At 45.8% G+C, this 21,324-nt stretch overlaps 1 protein-coding gene across 2 annotated transcripts in view; it reads right to left on the reverse strand.

Annotated features, from left to right (window-relative positions):
* ACACA (acetyl-CoA carboxylase alpha) overlaps positions 1–21,324 on the reverse strand; it is a 297,390-nt gene that overhangs the window by 269,639 nt on the left and 6,427 nt on the right. Inside the window, exons 2-3 of one of the 2 annotated variants that reach the window (XM_055001998.1) lie at positions 13,414–13,460; positions 10,344–10,596 (exon numbers count right to left, since the gene is read on the reverse strand). In XM_055001998.1, coding sequence (XP_054857973.1) covers positions 10,344–10,573 — 230 coding nt within the window. In that variant the 5' untranslated portion in view covers positions 10,574–10,596; positions 13,414–13,460. Of the gene's footprint in view, positions 1–10,343; positions 10,597–13,413; positions 13,461–21,324 lie in introns of those variants that run through there. The other variant, XM_055001997.1, reaches the window with a different exon arrangement.

Consider the following 21,324-nt stretch of genomic DNA (forward strand, 5'->3'; position numbering starts at 1 on the left):
ATGATATCCACTTAACAGGGCTAGGAAAAGGGAGGGGGAGCAGAAACTAAAAATAAAAAATATAATAAGAGAAAAAACCTTGCTCATGTAAAATCTTAGCATGCGGGTTTTCATATCAAGACAAAGTTTTCATACTAAGACAAAGCAGCAGGGATGAAGATATGGAGCACCTTCTCAAGCTGGCTCCCAAAAGCTAGCTCCATCAGAACCTGATTGGAGGCGGGTGGGTTCTAAGAAAAAGCATGGCCACATATACCACAAGCTGTGGCAAATGGAAGAGGGGTTCATAGCCAGGGCCGGCACGCCCATGGAGGCCAGGTAGGCGGTGGCCTCGGGCGCGCGGGCTTTGGAGTAGCGCTGGAGGGGGTGTCGGGGGTGGAGACGCGCGCAGCGAACCTGGCATGACTGGGATGCAGCTACTGCTGCAGCCAGCCAGCCAGCTCCATGCTGCTGCCGCCACCGCCGCCACCGCCACCACACACCCCAGCCGGGCGCAGCCTCCGGGCGCTGCCCCAGCAGCGGCTTGCGGCTTGTGCGCCCAGCTGGGGTGCGTGGCGGTGGCGGCATGGAGCTGGCTGGCTGGCTGCAGCAGTAGCTGCAGCCAGCCACGCCAGCTCCGCTGCGTGCTCCTCCACCCCAGCCAGTCGCAGAAGCCGTGAGCTGTTGCTGGGGTGGCGCACGGAGTAGCCTCCGCGCGCCACCCCAGCAGTGGCTCGCAGCTTCTGCGCTCGGCTGGGGCATGTGGTGGCGGCGGCGGCACAGGGCTGGCTGGCTGGCTGGCTGGCTGCAGCTGCTGCTGCTGCAGCCAGCCATGCCAGCTCCGCTGCGTGCTCCTCCACCCCAGCCGGTCGCAGAAGCCTCCGCGTGCCACCCCAGCAGCCTCCGCGTGCCGCCCCAGCAGCAGCTTGAAGCTTCTGTGCTCGGGGCTCCATGAGCTCGGGGCTCGGGGCTTGTTGCCCAGCCCCCTTGCAGCGCATGATGACATCTGCGATGATGTCATCATGCAGTTCGTGGCGTGCGCGCGCAGAGCCGTGCCGCCTCGGGCGCCGGAACCTCTGGCACCGGCCCTGTTCATAGCAGAGGAAACTGACATGGAAGAAGGGGTGCGTAGCTTCAGAGTGTCTTGATAACTGAGTAAAATAGTAAAGAATCCAGTAGCACCTTTAAGACTAACCAACTTATTTGCAGCATAAGCTTTTGAGAACCACAGCTCTCCTTGTCAGATGCATTGTCAGCTTTCAAGAACCACAGCTCTCTTCGTCAGATGCATCTGACAAAGAGAGCTGTGGTTCTTGAAAGCTTATGCTACAAATAAGTTAGTTATTTGTAGCATAAAGGTGTGTAAAGAATAATGAATGAATTTATTTATTTCGGTTCACAACCAGCTTTAAACTAGTAAAATAAGACCTTCCCTTATTTGGTAAGAATTATACAAGTTAAAACTTCAGTTAAAATAGTACAAATATAAATATTATAAAATCTAATTAGCATACATCACATATCTTATAACAGTTATCATAAACATAAAAATAGCCCCACATAAACACTTTAAAATTAGGAAGCAGAGATCTTAAACAGCCACCGTATGTTAACCTCCTAAAGTGGTCTGAATTAAAGCCCGGATACGCCTGGTTGGTGTTTGTTGCGTAATTTAATCACCATCGCACAAAATTTAGCTGTTGCCTTAGTAGTGGCTAAAGATTCGTCTTTTAATAGATTATCTAAACATGCACTGTTTAGATAATGCTAACTTTACTATTTTGCAACTACAGACTAACGCGGCTAACTCCTCTGGACTGATAACTGAGCATGGCCATCTGTGAAAGGCAACCGAAACAAAGCCAGAAAACAGTGCTTTTATCCACTGGGTCACCCTTGTAACGCATGGCTCACACTCAGGCCTCACTGTATTCCTAAGAGGGAGGTCACCGCCTGCATGCACAAACCAGTTGGCGAGACTCAGGCCTCAGCTTTGGCTGGGAGAGAGGGTGGCTTGCCAACTCTAGAAGTTCCCCACGAGACGGCAGTCTGTCCAAGGCAAAGTTCAGGCCCATGGCAAAAATTGGTGGCCTTATTTGTATGAAAAATATGAGACCAGCCTGTATCAGGTCCAACCCCCGAGCCCTGTTTTCTCTGACCAGAGGGAACTCTCTAGCAGCTCAGGCAAGAAGTCTTTCCACGCTCCGCTACCTTTCATCAGAGGTGGCAGGGACCGAACCAAGGACCTTTGGTGTTAAAAGGGCGTGTGCTCTGTCACTAAGCTACAGGCCCTGAAGCACGAACTTCTCTTGGGACCATTATTTTTCTTGGAGATTGGCTATGGCACAGTGGTAGGGGACATGTAGAAAATCTCAGGTTCAACTCCTACCAGCTCCAGTCTTAGGTAGCAGAGGTCAAAAAGGTCCCCTTCCTGGGCTAAACAACTCCTTTCAGAATAAGGTCCTGCTCTAGGGCAAAGACTAACATTCACTTTGTAGGATGGAAGAATTAGTTCTGCACAGCTATGGAAAGATACAAGCGCGAAAGTGTTGATCCAGCCCCTTTTTACAAGGATCACAGGGTGGTGCTCCTTTGCTAGCCCCGGGTGTGACACAACAACACACAGTGGGATCAGCAACTTGTCAGTCAAATTTGTGCAGGACATGGAATTGAGGGGAAAGCTGGAGTTAAGACCTTTTAAAGCACTCGCTTGCAAAATACACCTAGCCTGAGGTTCTCCAAATATGCTATCCTCCCACCATCAGACTTGTTTAACTTGAAAGTAAGTGACCAAAAAAACCCTCCAAAAATGGGGTAACATTTTCGGGAGAGGGCAGCACTCCGCCTAGACAAACAACCTGACCACAGGTCAAGTCATCTCAGGGGAAAAAAGGAAAAGCAAACAGATGAGGAAAGAGGCATTCAAGGCTGTGTCCTGATTGCGTACAGAAAGCATTCCCCGTGCCAAATTTTAGGCCATGCATTTTGAAAGTGATCTACTCTGCTCTACTGTAACTTTCCATAGCTCAGCAGGGGCAGCTCTGCCAGTGGAGATGGGGATCCTAGGCCCAAAAACATGGTCTCCGAAGAACCCAGTGGAGAACGGACCCAGGCAAGGTTGACATCAAGATCCACCACTGAATGGTCACCTTGGCTGCAACCACAGGAAGAGTCCAGTAGCACCTTTTAAGACTAACCCAGTTTATAGTAGCATAAGCTTTTGAGAACCACAGCTCTCTTCGTCAGATGCATCATCAGCTTTTGAGAACCGCAGCTCTCTTCATCAGATGCAACTTTATTGTAGCACACGCTTTCTAGAACCACAGTTCTCTTCGTCAGATGCAACCGTCAAGAGAGCTGTGGTTCTCAAAAGCTTATGCTACAATAAAGTTGGTTAGTCTTAAAAGGTGCAACTGGACTCTTTACTATTTTGCGACTACAGACTAACACAGCTAACTCCTCTGGATATATAGCCACAGGAAGCAGTCTCTTCTCAAGGTTCTTGTTGCTAGCATTATTAACCAAACCTAAAAAAATAACAAATTATCAACGAGGAAGAAGAGGATGGAGAGCAGGCAAAGGGCACAGGCTGTGATCAGAGAGGACAGTTCAAACCCCACCTGAGCCCATGAGCTCACTGTGTGGTCTGCAACAAGTCCTTCATTTTTTTCTCTCTCTCACATGTACACAACCCACCTGAAAGCCTACCATATGGGGCTGTTGTAAGTTATATAAGAAAATGTTTCTGAATCTCTTGGGAATGCTGATTGCAGTCTGAAAATGCTAAGTATTATTAGAGGCCCATCAAGTTTGGTAGGTAGAACAGAGCAAAACATGGCTCATTCCCAAGAATCCTGGAGCGGCATTCTGATAACGAATAGGGAGATTGCCTTCCACCTCCATTATTATTTACATTTACTCAAAAGGAAGATGACCCTGAATATGACCCCCCCCAAATTATCCACAAACTTTTGTTACTGTTCGTAAGTGCATCTTGTATGTGAATATAAGACAATCCCCTCTTTTTTTTATGGCATACCTTTAAAAAGTATGTATTTGACACTGATTCTTTTAGTGTTTCTCTTCAGCTTTATTCTAATTTTTGATGTTAGCAACTCATGATCTGTATCACAATCAGGTCCTGGTCTTGTTTTAGCAGAGAAAATAGAGCTTCACCATCTTCTGCTTCCAATTATGTAACCTATTTGGTTCCTATATTGGTCACCCGGTGATTTCCATGTATACAACCATCTTTTTGGTTGCCTGAAGCATGCGTTAGCAATGAACAGGTTGTTGGCTTCACAAAATTCTATGAGTTGTTCTCCTGTTTCATTTGGTGATCCTAGTCCAAATTTTCCACACATTTAATTCTGATTTGTTTCTTACTTTTGTGTTCCAGTCACCTATGATTATCAGCATATCTTGTATGATCAATTTATTCTTGGACACATAAAAATTTTGGATTTCTTCCTCCTCAGCATCTTGAATGATGGTTATGCTAACAGACCTTCCATGAAGTTTGATTGATATTAACCTGTCAGACTTCGCATTGTAGCTCTTGACTGCATGTGCTATGTCTCACCTCACTATTAGAGCAACACCATTTCTTTTGAGTCTGTCATTTCCACAGTAAAACACTTTGTGGTTTTCTCAATGAAAATGTCCTAAGCCAATCCACATTAGCTCACTAACACCCAGGATTGCGATGTTTAAACATTCCATTTCGTGTTTTACAATTTCTATCTTACCTGGCTTCACACTTCTCACATTTCATGCTCCTATTATGCGTGTCGCACAACTTTGGACATTCTTTGTGCATCTATTCATATCCACAACTGGACATCCTTTCAGCTTTAATCCAGCCCCATCATTAAGAATAGCCCTACTCATACTTGTCCTCTGCTCTTCCCCAGTAGCCAAGTGAGTGCCATCCAACCTGAGGGTCCTGTCTTCCAACACTGTATTGTCTTTCATTTTGGATTGTCTCATCATAGGGTTTTCAAGGTAAGAGATTAGCAGAGGTGGTTTACCATTGCCTTCTTCCACACAGTACTAACTAGGGTTAGCTGAGGTGACACTGCCGATCTGTGAAGGATCCTCCGCCAGTGTTATCTTCCACTTCTGCTGCTGCCCAGTAGCTAGCCTTCAAGAATTCCTCTGCTTCCATCCCCATTGGAATGGTCGATTATATTCTGCTGATGTGACCATTGATTCCTGAAGGGGCTGGATGCATCTCCATCTGGTGTCTCAGCTCTGACCATCCCACCTTGAGTGACTCTTCAGGTTTAGACTCTTGACCAAGCCTGTGCTCCTGACGGTGTTGCCCTCAGCTTCACTGACACACTCAAACTCCCGTACCACATTAAGGTGTGTGTCCAGGAAGAAGTGCCAAAATACAATCTGAATAATATTCCTGAATAATTTAAAGACCATATAAAGAACAGATTTACAATGTTAAGTTTAATGGATTGTGAACCAGAAGAACTATGGGCTGAAACCAGAGATATCAAGGAAGAACGTGGAAAGACTATTCCTGTAGCCAAAAGAAAGTTGAAGCCTAAAGAGATGACGGAGGAAACTCTTAAAATTGCTAAAGACAGACAAGAAACAAAAGCAAAAGGTGACAGAAATAGAGTCAGAGTTCTAAAGGTAGCATTTCAGTGCCTTGCACACAGAGACAAAGAAATCTATTATAATAATCAATGCAAATAAATAGAAGACAACGAAAAAGAAAGAGAAGAGAGATGTTCCACAAGATCCAGAAAATCAAAAGGAAATACAAGCCATGGCTCGGGATGCTGAAAGACCAACATGGAAATACAGTATCTGATCAGGACAAAATAAAGGAAAGATAGAAACGATACACTGAAGAACTATGCAGAAGAGATGGATGACAGAAGAGACAGAAGGATGACAGATACCTTCGATGAAGAATCTTTTGATGAAGAACCAGAAATCTTAGAAACTGAAGTAAAAGCTACACTCAAAGCAATTGAGAAAAACAGCTGGTGTAGATGGAATACCAATAGAGCTATTTCAAGCTACAGAGTAGACAGAATGCCAATAGAGCTATTTCAAAATCTTAACAAGAATCTGTCAACAAATATGGAAAACAATGGCCCACAAACTGGAAACATACAGTCTGCATTCTAATTCCAAAAAATGGGATGCCAAAGAGTGCAGCAACTATCAGATTATTGCGTTAATTTCCCATGCAAGCAAAGTGATGCTCAAAATTCTACAGCAAAGATTCTTACCATATACGGAACGAGAAATGCCAGATGATCAAGCTGGATTTAGAAAAGGAAGAAGTATAGTTCACATTGCAAATTTACGATGGCTAATGGAACATAACAGAGAATTTTGGAAGAAATGTTTTATAGATTACAGCAAAGCATTTGACTTTGTGGATCATGAAAAGCTACGGATAGTGTTAAAAAAAATGAGGGTGCCATAATATCTGATTGTTTTGATGCACAACCTGTACTCTGGACAAGACGCTACTGTTCGGACAGAATATGGGGAAACAGAATGGTTTCCAATTGGCAAGGGTGTCAGACAAAGATGCATATTATCTCCCTACCTGTTCAACCTCTATGCAGAGTATATCATAAGGAAAGGTGGATTAGATCTAGAAGACGGTGGAGTGAAAACTGGTGGAATGAACATTAACAATTTGAGATATGCAGATGGCACCATGTTACTGGCAGAAAATAGTGAAGACTTGAAATGACTACTGATGAAGGTTAAAAGAGAAAGCACCAAAGCAGAATTACAGCTGAACATCAAGAAGACAAAAGTAATGACTATTGAGGAATTAATACAAGTTGACAATGAGGAAGTTGAAATAGTTCAAGATTTTCTATTCCTTGGCTCAATTATCAACCAAAAGTGAGACTGCAATGAAGAAACCAGAAGAAGATTGAGACTTGGAAGAGCAGCTGTGAGGGAGCTAGAGATCCTTAAAGATAAAGATGTCTCTCTGGGGACCAAGATCAAGATAATCCAAACAATGGCATTCCTCGTTACTATGTGAAAGCTGGACAGTGAAGAAAGTTGACAGGAAGAAAACTGCTCTAGGATTTGCAGATACCATGGGTGGCCAAAAAAATAAATAAGTGGGTTCTAGATCACATCAAGGCTGAACGACAAAACTGAGCCTACTGTACTCTGGTCATGAGAAGACAATCTCTGGAAAAGTCAATAATGCTAGGAAAAGTGGAAGGCAGTAGGAAAAAAATTCCTAGAATGAGATGGCTTGACTCAATGAAAGAAGCCACATCCTCCAGTTTGTAAGATCTAAGCAAGTCTGTTAATGATAGGAAGTTTGGGAGATCTTTCATTATTAGGGTCGCCATAAGTTGGAGGCAGCTGGATGGCACATAACACACACCTGAAGAAATGCACCCAGGGCCTGTACCGCAAGACTATGGCACGTGGCCCATGAAGACTTTTCCCTTTCCAAGAATGCATGGCACCCAAACACTTGCATCAGAAAGTATATGGATGTGTTTGTGGACTCGCTCCTTGCCCTTAGAGAGCCCATAAGATCCAACCATGATTATTTCTGCATATAAATCAACCTCCGTTTCTGTTTCTTGGTCACAATCAAACCGAAAAGAATGCTGAGAAGAAGCGATCTTGTCCGCTTTGCATCTCTCAGCCTGGGCCCCCGCCTTTTACGGCTAATCTTCTAAAAACACCTGAATTGCATTGCTCCATCAGGACAGAGCATCCAGCAGGGTATATAGGAGATGGCCAGGGAGATACGGAATGCTCACAGCCAGCCTCAAACGTATCCTCAACAACACTGATTACAGAGGGGAGGGGCCTGGTCTCTGACATCACAGCAAACTTTGGAGGTAGGCCCATCTCTGAAACACACCACAAAGAGCCAAACTTCAGGAGAAGGGTAGGGAGTCTCTGTGCACAGGGCTGCACTGGGGAGCTGCTCTCCAAAGCGCAGGGCGACATGAAAGTTCCCCACCTCCTGCCACTTTCCTCACTATGGTACTAGGGGGGAGGCCCCACCGCTGCTCCCTCTTCCCCTTAGGTGCCCATCTCAACGGCCACCTTCTGTGCTGTTTCCCTTGCCTTCTCATCCCTCAGCCTCTTCCTCCTCTGCCCTTCCCAGCATTTCCCAGCAATTAGCACAAACTGCCCCAGGTCACTGCACGGGGCCTTTGCTTGGACTTGCCTGGGCTGGGATGTGCTTGCAAAGGTAGCACGTGGGGTGAGCCTTGATGGGCACTGAAAGCCACTGGAGAAAGAAGAAAAAGAGGCTGGTTGCACACGGAAGAGGGGAGGGAGGAGCTGAGTTATGCACACCAGTGCAAAGGACTTGAGGAATCTTGGTGAAAGCCACACCCTACAACTTCGCCCTTGCACCTAAATGCACCACTTCTGAATCTGGGGGACTTGAGTTGGAGGAGGTTCCTTCTGCAGCTCTCTTTTTTGGCTCAGGGGCAGAGCACCTGCTTTGGATGCTGAAGGCCCCAAGTTCAATTCCTGGCCTCTCCAATTACTACAATCTGATAGAAGGTGATATGAAAGACCTCTGCCTGACACCTTGGAGAGGCATAGCCAGCCTGGGGTACTGATCTTAAGAAGCCAACGGTCTGACTCACAGCGGCTGAGAAGGGGCCATGGGTCAGGGGTACAATATCTGCTTTGCAAAATGTCTCAGATTCAACCCCCAGCATGGCCAGAAAAAAGGATCAAATAGTAGGCAATGTCGAAGAATGCTGAGTTTGTCAATCCTGTTTGGTTTAACTCTTGTCAGAGTGTCAGTTTGCTTGTCAGTTCTCTAGCCAGAGTTACGCCATTTTACTTTGCTATAATCTGTAGTTGTTTAATTTTCCTCCCTCTCGGCCCAGGTGGTGCCCAGGCCGCATATATCCATGGGAGCGAAGAGTTCTCATCAGCCCGTTCCAGCCGAAGACCTTGACATCCCTGTCTTCCCATGCCTTCACAGACAGGACTAAGGGGGGAGGCTGGGAATGGGTGTTTGAAGTGTTGTTACTTTCATTTCATGTGTCATTCTCAACAAAGCTTTCGTTCAGCCAAGGACCGGAAGTCTTTGGATTGTGGACACCTGTATCCTGAGCATAATCTTCCAATAAACCTTTTGAAACCAAGAAACCTTGTGCTTCTTGCAGAAGGGGGAGACGAACTCTAGATAACTGGGATTCCATAGTCTGACACTTTTATATTGGTGATTTTGTGTGTTTTAATCTGTTTTAATCTTGCTAATTGGGCTGTTATCACATATCCTCAACCACTCAATTGCTGCAAACAGAAATGTGCAGTTGAAGACACATCTTTTAAAAAACAGGGTTGCGCCTACCCCGTAACTGTTGTTCATTGTCGTATTCTTCTGTGCGGGCACATATGGGAGCTGCATATGCAAGTACACATGCACAGTTCCCATGTGCATGAAGAACACGACAATAAACAGGGGAAGAAACACTTGCTGATCTAGCATCTACAGATTGTCCTTTTCCACTCTGCAGGGGTCCTGAGGCTGGGTCCACGGCTGTCTAAATGCTTCTACCTTCCAGAGAAACCAGGAAGGCAAAGCCATTCCACCAAGCAGTAGGAAAAACAATGTTGATATCCCACACATACAGAGCTTTTTTTTAGATGAAAAGAAATTCGTAAATGTATAATATGTTGACTGTAACATTCATTATATTCACCCAAGAAAGAGGCAGACCAAAAGACAGCAGCTAAAGCACCTTCTGATCTTCTTTTGAGCTTGATTTGACATTCCTATAGATGCTTCTTCTAAGCTTCGCCATCCCCAACCATTTGTACCTTCCCAGTACAACAAGAAACCCTGAATCACCATGACTTCCCAAGACCAGCAGCTTAACTCCACCCATAAAGGTCAGAGTGAAGGATCTCCAGCTCCCATGTGAACTTGCCAGAATCCTACACTTTGTACGCCATCGCTTCTCAAAATAAAGCAAGTATCCATGCAAGACATGTTTTTTCTACACACACACACACACACACACAGTGCCGTGTGCTAAATTTCTTGCACTGACAGCAGACACTTGTTCATTCTGGGTCTCAGAGGACAGCCTTGACGTTGATTTGAACTGCAATTTTAATACTGCCAACTGTGTGTAAGCTGCCTCAAGTGCCTCTAGGGGACACTGATCATTGAAATAAATAAAAGATTTTCAGACCATGGTAGAAATAGCAACTGCTCGGCTGAGAATAGGAGCCACTGGGCCTCTTTCCCACTCATGCGACACCCCCACTAGTTAGTATTCGTTGACCTCATAAGGCCCTTTGGATTAGGAGGAACAGAGAGAGAAGAGCTCCAGACCCGAAAGATCTGGGTTCAGGATTGATACCTCATATGAATAGCCAGCCCATCTGGGACACTGGAGGGAGCCAGGTCAGAAAGAGAGTCCGAACTGACTGAGGCCGGTGACAGTGACTGCTCTTTGTCCTCCAGCAGGTCAATCTTCACCAATGAGCTTGTCTCGTCCTCGGAGTTGTCCTCTGACACCGAGCCAATGATGAAGCGAGAGTGCGCATTCAGATCCAAGGACTTGTCTTCCGGCACATGTTCACCCATCATGCTGCCAATGTAGGTTTGCACCACTAGAGTGAGGGGGGGGGAGAGAAATATGTATTAAGAGTTCGCATTAACACCAATGCTTGCAGCCATTAAGAAAAACATTATATCAACATGAAGGAGAAAAACAAGATGGTTTCCAGCCATTCAGAAAAGCCGCAGTAAAACAGGCTGATCGGAAATTGTCACGCGTTATCTACTCATAAGCCCTGTTCACACATTACAGTGAACATACTTAAATCCTGCATGTATGTGTGTATGTCTATAAGAAATAACCAACGCACATTCACTTTACAAATTAAACTGGGATCAGCACCCAGATAAACATGTGATTTCAATGATATATTCAGCCGCATCTTTATTTAAAGCCTTTAGTAGCTGCCTTTCTACCTTGCAGAAATTCAAGGTGGCTTACAATAAAATAAAATCATAAAATGAATAAAAGAAGGGTTAAAAGCACTGTTTAAGACTGCCAATAAAAAACAGAAATGAAAAGCAATCTAAATAATCCTAAATAAAAACTTCAGCTGCCTCCTGAAGTGAGGAGACCAGGCTTAACTCCCTCGGGATGCTGTCCCATAAATGTGGGGCTGCCAGTAAAAAGGTCCTCTCTCTTGTACGCACCAGATCAGCTTCTTTAACTGATGGACAGTCAGAAGAGCCTCGCTCTGTGCTCTTAATTCCTGGGTCGGAACATATGGAAGAAGTTGGTCCTCCAGATCCCCCAGTTCCAAGCTGTGTATGGCTTTAAAGATTGGTAGCCAGTATAATTGCTGTAATGGGGTCACATGCTCCCAATAGCTGGCCCCAACCAGCAGTTTAGTCACAACATTCTGTACTAACTAGCTGCAGCTTCCAAACAGTCCAGTCTGGAAGCAACTAAGGCACTGTGGCTAGATCTGACTGAGCCAGGAACGGGTGCAGCTGACACACTGACTGAAGCCAGGTGAAAGCACTTGAAACCACGGCAGCCACCTGTTTTCCTAAGGTGACTGCTGGATTCAGCATCACTCTCAAGCTGTGAACCTGGCTTTTCAAAGGAACCCCTTCCAAGACAGGAGAGATCTCAAGTTCCTGGCCTGCCTTTCTGCTAAACCAGAGAGCCCTCTGCTTTCTCAGGATTCAGTTTCAGCTTTTTCGCCCTCATCTAGCCCATTACTGATTCCAAGCATCAGTTCAAAACGCCAACATGGAATTAGGTGGAAAAGGAGAGCTGTGTACCGTGTCCCTATTGGTGTCATTGCAGCCCATACTTCCGGATGTCCTCTCCCGGTGACTTCATACAGGCATTAAATAGCATGGGAGACAGGATTGAACCTTTTGGAACCTCAAAGGCCAATAGCCAAAGGGCAGACCAGGAATCCCCTAGCACCATCTTCCGAGACAGACCTCTAACACAGGATTCAAATGTGTTGAATACGGCTGAGAATTACTCAACACACATGTACAGAAAAATAAAAGGTACACTGGACACAAGATTGTACATGCATTCACTGCAACATGCAAACATGGCTAGTTAAAACCTGTACTACTACAGAAGTCATATCTAGTGTGCGAGAAGCGGGTGAGTACATAGAGAAGATATTTCTGCATAAATTTAATGATAATCAATCTTCTTTCCAAGAATATTTCTCTCTCAGTTTTTATACATAGGCAAGAAGTTATGCAACAGGGCTCAGCATTTTGCAGTTCCTGGAAGACCTCACCTCATCATGTGCTAACCTTATATTTTGCAGCCTAGAGGACTAGAAACTTTTTTTAATTAAAGCAGATATTCTAAGGTACTTATTTCTGTACCCAATACTAAACTGCAACACAAGACTGTGGCAGACAAACAACTGTGATTTGGAATACAAGTACACAACTGAGGAAGACCACTGGCCTAGTGACCCCTGTACCATTCATTCTGGGTGAAACTGGCTCCATACTCAAGTTTTTAATCTTGCCTTTCCTCCAAGAAACACAGGGTAGCATACATGGAATTACTATTCCTGTATTTTAACCTCCCAACAAGGTAGGTAAATTAGACTGAGAGCGTCTCTACACAAGACGCCTTGGCGGGTGTTCATGAAGTGTAGGGAGACACAATTTTAGGCGGGAAGCATAGTTTAAAAACACAGAGCCTGCGGCGATCACTCCTCAGAGGGTTTGTTAATTGCATCTTCACCTCTCGGAAGGCTCTGTCAATTTCACCTCTCCAGTCTAAAACTGTGTAGGATCCCAATCAGAGGGCCACAAGGAATGGAAATGAGCTGAAGCTGCCTTCTAGAGCCAGCCTTGGACCTAGAGAAGTTAAAATGGGCTGAAGTTTCCCTTCTGGCCTTTCACAGCCCCTTCACACAGCTCCAGTGTACAGCAAAGCCTCTGCCCTGCCACCGGCTCTGTCTATTTAAACTACCCTTCCCAGCTACCATTGCATCCCCGGCAACGTGTTGTTCACGAGTCAGATGTCTCATGTAGAGACACTGAGGGAGTGGACGGCTGGCCTAAGACCAGAGTCACATCATCCCAGGAACGTCGACTTAGAAGAACGTTAACTCAGTTTTGGACTGCACTGCCAGTGAGCCAAGCGTCTGCTTGGAGATTTGAACCCAGGTCAGCCCATCATCCTACTCTGCACCAAAGCAGGCAGAATTCTGGGACCTGCCCAAATTTAGACAAATGGAAACAATTTACGGGATTTCTTATTTTGCACGATCTGTCCCCGCAGACCAGTTCAGTTCGTCAGGTCACAGAATTCGGATCTGCCCAAGTGCAGAATTTCTGTTTAAAAACCACATGCTGAGTACACACAATCTTGACAGCAGCAGCTGATCATTCAGGAAGTACTCACAGAAACTGACCTCTTGTAAGCCTGGTTATCTGAGTAGTAATCCACTGCCAGACTGAACTGAAAAAAGGCAAGACAGAGAGAAGGATTAGGTGCAGGTGGAAGTCGAGCCAGAAGAGCAATAATTCACACAGGGAATGGAAGGCTTTTGCAAGATGGCCGCTCAAACTAGGAACATCCTCCACATTTGATGGACACCAACAGCAAAGAGACAGCATGGGAGCAGCCATGAAGGGAAACATATTTCTGTTAAGTTACCTGAAAGCCTAGAGTTGTATCCAGCTACGGTGTTCCCTCTTTGCCTAACCCTACAAAGGCAATCTATGGGTGAGCCACAGCAAGTGCCAACAGGCTCCTCCTGTAACAGCTCAGCTCTGTCAAAAACCAGCTCCATCCCACCGCAATTCCAGCCGCCAATCTTCTCACCCCCCCCCCACCCCCCACCCCCATTTGCAATGCAGGGCATCTTTTATTCCACCTCAAGCTACGTACACAACTTTATACGAATTATCCATAGCAGCTTGTTAATAACAGAGATTTCAGTCTTGGGATTTCAAGCACTGGGAAAATAAAACGGGGGGGCGGGGGGGCAATAAAACCAGTGACTAATAAGGAGACATTACAGTCTGAAGTCTGCAGACAGCAAGGTGGAGAAGCCGGTCCACTGCCAGCCTCACGGCACTCTAGAAGAATAAAGTGATGCATAAAGCAAAACACAACTGTGTGGGCAGCAATGTTTCAGGAAACACCTGCAGCCACTTGCTGCAGTTCTTGACTCACCTACGGATTTTGTCTACAGGGTTAGGGAAGGAAAGAGCTGAACCGGCAGAGAAGTCAGGCCACCATTTCCTTTCCAGAATTCTACATCAAGCAAGGTAGGGTGTTGGAAGTTCCAAAAAAACCCCACTGAACGGACACTGAATCCTGCTTCCTGAGAATCTCAGCTTCTATTAACTTTCTTAAAAAGCAAGTTCATAGTTCTTATGATTTTAGACAGGCATGTGAAAGTTCATGGCAAAGCCTGCTTCCTCAAAGGGTTTGTTAATTGCATCTTGGCCTCTGGAAAGGGGAGGTGAAATTGACAAAGCCTTTGGGGAAGCAAAGTTGAAATGAACAAACCCTTTGAGGGGCAATCTTCGGTTCTTTTTAAACTACGCTTCCTAGCTAACATTGCGTCTCCCTACACTTGAGCATCCTCATGTAAGATGTCTCATGTAGAGAGACTCATTGTGGCTGGCCCAGGCAAGATTCTATGGCACAGGAGGGATTCGAACCATGGTCTCTGGGATCTGGCAGTCTAGCCACTATACCAAACTGGTATATGGACAAGATTTCCAGCATTTGTGAGCAGGGGTTGTTCACCAACCCAATATAAATAATGCCAAATTAAGAAACAATACAAACTGACCTCATTTAAGGTCTCAGAATTCAGCTTTTCTTGGAGTTTAAAAGTTCTCGGACATACACACACTGCGCTCTCCCGCCTACCACTGCAACTCCGCTCCCTTACCCAGAATGCCATTATGAGTTTACTGATCAAACACTTGAGCTTGTGCATTGCAGGAAGGTGAGGATACACGGAAGGTGGCTGTGTTTACAATGGCACCAACAAAATGCATGGAATGACTGAACAAAATCCAAAGAGCTCCACCCACCAACTCACAGCAGTGTGAGCCCAGAGGCTGACAAAGGCCTTTTTAAGGCCTGCTCAACTGACAAGACTTTTTTTGCACAAGTTGGGTCAGGGTCTGTCATGCCTCAGGTGGGGTGAGCCACCTTACGCTGCCACCACTCTGGGAGGTAGGGTCCCTGGGGAAGGCCCAGAGTACCCTCCCAACCCTTCCGTAGCTTGGCCAGTAAACAGGCGTGAGGACCCAGCAGAGTAACAACAAACAAGTTTATTTACAAGGAGGTCAGTTAATAACAAACAAACAAGCAAACAAGAAGCAAGGTGCCTTAGCAACAATAGATGTGTGAAAGCAAAATAAACAAAAGGCCCTAGCGCGACTGAACTCCCAGTCCCTCTGTCTGCCAGGCCTGTCTTCTCACCCTACTGGATGAGGGCCTCTCCCCCTAGCAGAAACCTCCTCTGGCCTGCTCCCTGCGAGGAAGAACACAGGCGTTTTTCCTCTCAGGCTTATATAGCACTAGCCCCCCTGTGTTCAGATTGGCCAAAAAGGGCGCCAAAACGGCCCAGGGGCTCCTGGGAATTGTAGGCAGGCCTACTCCCACTGCTAACAGGCTTCTGAGGCCTTGCTAGGCCTTCCTGACACAGCCAGATCATGACAGGGTCCTTCCAACTTGACTCACCTACCACGTAACCACATGTCAGCTGCAGGGAACTTTCCCCCCAATGCCGCAGGTATAGACCACGGAACATCGGAAGAAGGGGCTACAGCCCTGCAATGAGGCAAGTAACCCCTCCGAGGGGGAGGGCAGCTTAGCTGTAGACAGAGAGAAAAAAAACACATCTTGCGTTTTCTCTAGTCACGGTGATTGCCAACATGGTCCCCTCCTGGCACTCATTTAAGTCTTCCTCAAAGCTTTCTTCCACCTCACTGAAGCAAGAGGCACTTCTGAAGAATCCAGAAGGCATCGCATGTGCATTTCTTCAGGGACCACCCATTCAGAAACAGCTGCCTCCAACACAAGAGGATGTTTGGCTTGCAGCATCTCAACATCTTCCCAGGACCCTTGGCGGCTATTTTATGATCGTGTCCGCTCCCTGTCTGCAAGATTCTAAAGTGCCCACAGGATCAACAACGTTTGGGAGCACTGATGAAGATGCTGTAATCTTTAGCATGCCCCCAGTTCAGAGCCCAAAGTAGAGTGGGATGCCTGTCTTAAGACCAGGGCTTTTTTTCAGCCGGAACGCAGTGGAAAGGACTTCTGGCACCTCTTGAAAATGGTCACATGGCTGGTGGCCCCGCCCCCTGATCTCCAGACAGAGGGGAGTTGAGATTGCCCTCCGCACCGCTGAGCGGCGCGGAGGGCAATCTAAACTCCCCTCTGTCTGGAGATCAGGGGGTGGGGCCACCAGCCATATGACCATTTTCGCAGAGGGCTATTTAAACTTTTAAAAACTCCCCCCTTGTTCCAGCTTATCCAAAGTGACGTCATTGTGCGGTCCTGGGAGCATGCACGCACTTTGCGCATGCACATGTGGTACCATGGGCACTATCTCCCACCAAGAGTTGCCATGTGCTGGCAACCCACTAAGTTCCGCCACCTCTTTCCCCAGAAAAAAAGCCCTGCTTAAGACCACCCCACTTCCTTTTTGGTGGATGAAAACTATCCCCAGATGAAGCAGAGTCACACCAGTACTGCCTAATATTCGGCCACATCCATTAATATCTTCAACCTTATTCTCTATTCTTGATAGAGTCCAAATCAGAATGTTTATTGTATGCGGCCAATGGCCATCACAACCAAGCAAATAAAACACGAACTAAAACATGAACAATAAAACTATAATGTTAAAAATACACAAAAGTACATGGAAACACATTAGCACCTCCATTATACACAGGTGAAGGAGTCTCACAGCCCGAGCCCAGATTTTGTTAGCTGCCAGGGCAAACTGAGCTCTCTATAAGAGATGCACAAATCCAAGTCAAAAAGAGGGAGGGTTCGTTTTCCTGCCACAGGAGAGGGATCAATGCTTTTTAAGATTCCCCCAAGAAATTTATTTCTGGGCTCTGTATACAAAGGGCTGAAGTTCCACAAATATAAAAACAAGCAGCACTCGATATCAGCCTAGAATGGCCGAGGGCATGGTTTGAAACCTCAGAGAAGTTAGAGCCATTCTAAGACTAGAAAGGGTGATTTTGGTCAGATAAGAGGCTCTGCCATAGACCCTCTTGAACAACTTGAACCAGGGAGAAAATTAGGAACAGAAAATTGTATTTCTGTCCAACACAGCATCTGTCTTAAATATCAAGTCCCCTACATTAAGACCAGGCAAGTCATCCACCAGGGAATAACATGCACCTGAAAGTCACGCACCAGAGAATAAAGATGGAGGATGTTGTTAAAGCCAGCTGCGCAAACGGCATCTGAATGCAGCAATGCGTTGCTCTGCCTTAAGATCGGGCTCGTGGAAAGCTTCCTTTGCTTTCTCCAGAATCGAAATAAGGCCAAGTGCAAACAGGCTCTGATAGAAGGTAACCCAAGTTCAGCCCGCACGAATGCCGCTGGTGCGCCATGAGGCAAAGCTGGAATTCTCTTTTAAAAGAGAATTCGGAATGGGTTACATTATTGGAGGTCTCCCAGTCCGCCAATTTGTGAAGCAAAATTTTATTGTCCAGTAAAAATTTGTTGTACAACTTGGAGGCTATGTCCAGCAGGCTAGTTTATCGATTATTTGGGGGGATGGATCTGCAGCCCTTTTTAAATACTGGGACTACAAAGTTTCCACCCTGAGGGGAAAACAGCAGTTAGATGGATGTCTTCAAATTTATTTATTCTTGATCGAAATTGCAAGTCACCATCAGTGGTTCAAGAAAATAGTTTCAGGTGTTGGTCTGTAGGAGAAGAGCAAGATTAGGGTCCAGTAGCACCTTAAAGACCAACTAGATTTCCAGTATATGAGCTTCTGAAAGTCAAAGTCTCTGAGCTTTGACTCTCAAAAGCTCATACCTAGGAAATCTAGTTGATCTTTAAGGTGCTACTGGACCCTAATCTTGCTGGTCCAAAGAAAACTCTAAACACAAAAGCCACATGCTACCACATTAACAACAAGACACATTATAATTCTGAAAACACAACAAAGCCTGTTGGCTTCTGGGTCACATACGAGACCTTAGACCTGAAGATCATTTCACAAAGATCTGAGTCACCTCCATATTGCTTGCAAAACCTGAGACAGCAATTATCCCCCGTAAGAAAGGTTCAAAGGCAACCCAAGTTTCCACCCGTCTCACCTTTATCAACAATTAAAATCTTTATCAACAAAATGCTCAAAGAATGTGTCTAAACTGTTCACCCAACCTTCCTAAGTAAAGAACGCACACAGCAAATTTGAATCACATCACATCGTGGTACAGCTGGGATTGTGAACTCCCACAATTGGGTCTTCAGCAAAGACATCGAGGACTGAGGCCCACAGACGTCAACAGTCTCTCCAACTAATCAGAAATGGTTAACAAGTACTTTTATTTACTTCCCTCTTTCAGCAGTTTAATACCCATGGCTAAACATTCATCACACAGCCCTAGATTACAGGTCTCACAATGCTCTGCCCGGCCATACAACAATTCTAGCGTATTTTGACAGCAGGATAATTGCCACTGGGCAAGCACTCATGCAAATACCTTTAAAACCAATTATGCAGGTCTTAAACTGATGGGACAGATAAAAATCAGCAATGACATGGATTCAGGGCTAGAGAGCTGCCTTCTTGCAGGCCAAACTCAACAGCAGATGTGCATATCCCTAGAAAGAGTAGCCAAGCTGTGGAAACTGTCTTGAAAGTTTATATATATCAAAGTCAAGGGGAAATGGGGAAGGATGCTTATTATAGCAGTTTTTCAGATTTTGTACCCTCCATGGCATGTCACAGGAGACTCCCAGAAGCATTCTAAGGTGTCCTGAAGCACTAGTATGTGGTGCTAGTTAAGACAGTTGGCCGCACTGTCTCACTGAATGAGCCCTACAACAGGGGGCATAGAGCACAGTCACCCCTGTCCTGTGAGTCATTGTGGGTCACTGTGGTAGGGAAGGGAGAACTCAATGGTGGTGGCTGTGCTGGCTACCATTAATTATATTTTTTCTTCTATCATGGAACGTAAGATCTCATTCATAAGGACTTCCAAGCAGTCTCCCATGTACAGATCTAGACCAAGACTCAAATCTGCTGGGCTTCGGAAACGCTGCCGCACCATGTGTTTTCAGACCATACCACAGGATCTTGCCACTAGAAGAGCTCCCAATGAGGAGTCGAAGGAACACAGTTTGAAAAATCACTGAATGTCACCAAAGCCCAAGAGATCCAAATAGCTCATCATATTTGTTCAGATTAGAAACACACATGCAGGAGTCAGGTCTTTCCTGCTTAAAATTGTTTAATGCAAATTGGGGACTTACAAGGAATTGTGGGGAGGAGGAAACAATTTGGAAATCTTCACCCTATGGCCAAAGGTTCCCATGTCAAATGAGAGACAGACAGACAGGGTTGTAATCCCATTTGAACCTCACAAACTGTGGAGGTAGGTAACGCTGAGAATAGGTGGCAGTTCTACTGGTCTGCAAGCCCCAGTCAGGATTTGGCCACATTTTCCCCTTGTTCCAATCCAAACACGCGAATCTCTCATTAGGGCACTGCTTCCAAGACAGCCTTTAAAGTCATGCTGAATTCAGTGCGATATCACATCAAGAGCTACAGGGCCAAGCAAGTACCAGCTAGGAATATTCCCCCAGATGCTCCCTTCTCCTTTAAAAAAAATTATAAATCCCCCAGAAGAAAATGCCTAGACTAGCCAAGAATCAGAAACCCTACACTGGTGTGTTCAGTCACAGGAGGCTTACATCACAGTTAAGAAGGCCTGTGCAGTATCTCTTTTGCAAGTTATTGCAGAGGTGACATCATCAGCGGCAGACGGTAATCCTGCATGCAGCTATTGGCTAAACTGAACCCCACATTCTCGTTTGGGGTTTTAGCAATAATCACTTCTTACTGACAAAACCCAGAGCAAGAATGTTGGGTTCAGTGGGGCACAGAAATATCCCGGGTGTAGGAAGAGACACACCATTTAATCATGGGATGGACAAGGAGCATAGGGTTTAGCAGGGCTTTTTTTCTGGGAAAAGAGGGGGTGGAACTCAGTGGTGGAGCTCAGAACCGCACAATGACATCACTTTGGGTCAGCTGGAACAAGGGGGGAGTTTTTAAAAGTTTAAATAGCCCTCAGTGAAAGTGGTCACATGGCTGGTGGCCCCGCCCCCGGATCTCCAGACAGAGGGGAGTTTAGATTGTCCTCCACGCTGCGCGGAGGGCAATCTAAACTCCCCTCTGTCTGGAGATCCAGGGGCGGGGCCACCAGCCATGTGACCATTTACAAGAGGTGCCGGAACTCCGTTCCACCACATTCCAGCTGAAAAAAAACCCTGGGGTTTAGATGTAAAAGGCTGAAATTTAAATCCTCTTTCTGGCTGTGCACCTGGCAGGTCAGATCCAGTTCCCAGACCAGGAGGGTCCCAAGGTCTTCCCTTCCCTTACAGAGATTCCACCTTCCCAAGACCATGCACCATCTCCTTGGAAGTCAACATCTGAAGGCTGAGCCAGCCCTAGGCTAACCAAGGCACTAAACTGGGGTTTGAGGCCCATTGCTGAACTGACAGCGAAAGGTTGCTTCTGAACAGATTTTTTGCTTCAGTTTGATTGTGTTTGGGGGCATCTGCAAATCATTCTTATTTCATCCATTTTTCATTGTTTTAAAAAAAAATCAGTACTTGCAATATTGCTAAAGTAGTATAAGCCTTTGAGGTAGAGTAATTACCTTTTTTTTTAAGCCAGCAAAAAGCTCTCCAGTAGCACGAGGAAGGGAAGGAGGTGGCAGGTACATACAGATGGCAAAGAAAAGCACAGAGGAAACACCTGCGCAGACATTCCAGTGCGACGGCCGATGCCTCTGCATCTCAGCAGCAAAGACTGTACAATGGAGCATTGTCCCCACGAGGAAGCAAATATTCCATGACACCAAACACTTCTTTTTATATTACGGTGTCATTGCTCAGCAAAGGTAGGAATGGGGGCAAGCCTAGCAAAGCCTCTTTTCCTAGCCACCTTCTCTAACATCAGGCATCTCCCAAGAAAGTTTTGTTTTTAATTGTTGCTGTTACTTATTTCTGTTTTAACTTTTCAAAAGGCTGACCCTTGCATTCCAGTAAAAGACCAAGAGCTGCTTAACAAACTGTTCACATTTAC

This window comes from Eublepharis macularius, chromosome 17, assembly GCF_028583425.1.
Source record: "Eublepharis macularius isolate TG4126 chromosome 17, MPM_Emac_v1.0, whole genome shotgun sequence".
Classification (NCBI taxonomy): Eukaryota; Metazoa; Chordata; class Lepidosauria; order Squamata; family Eublepharidae; genus Eublepharis; species Eublepharis macularius.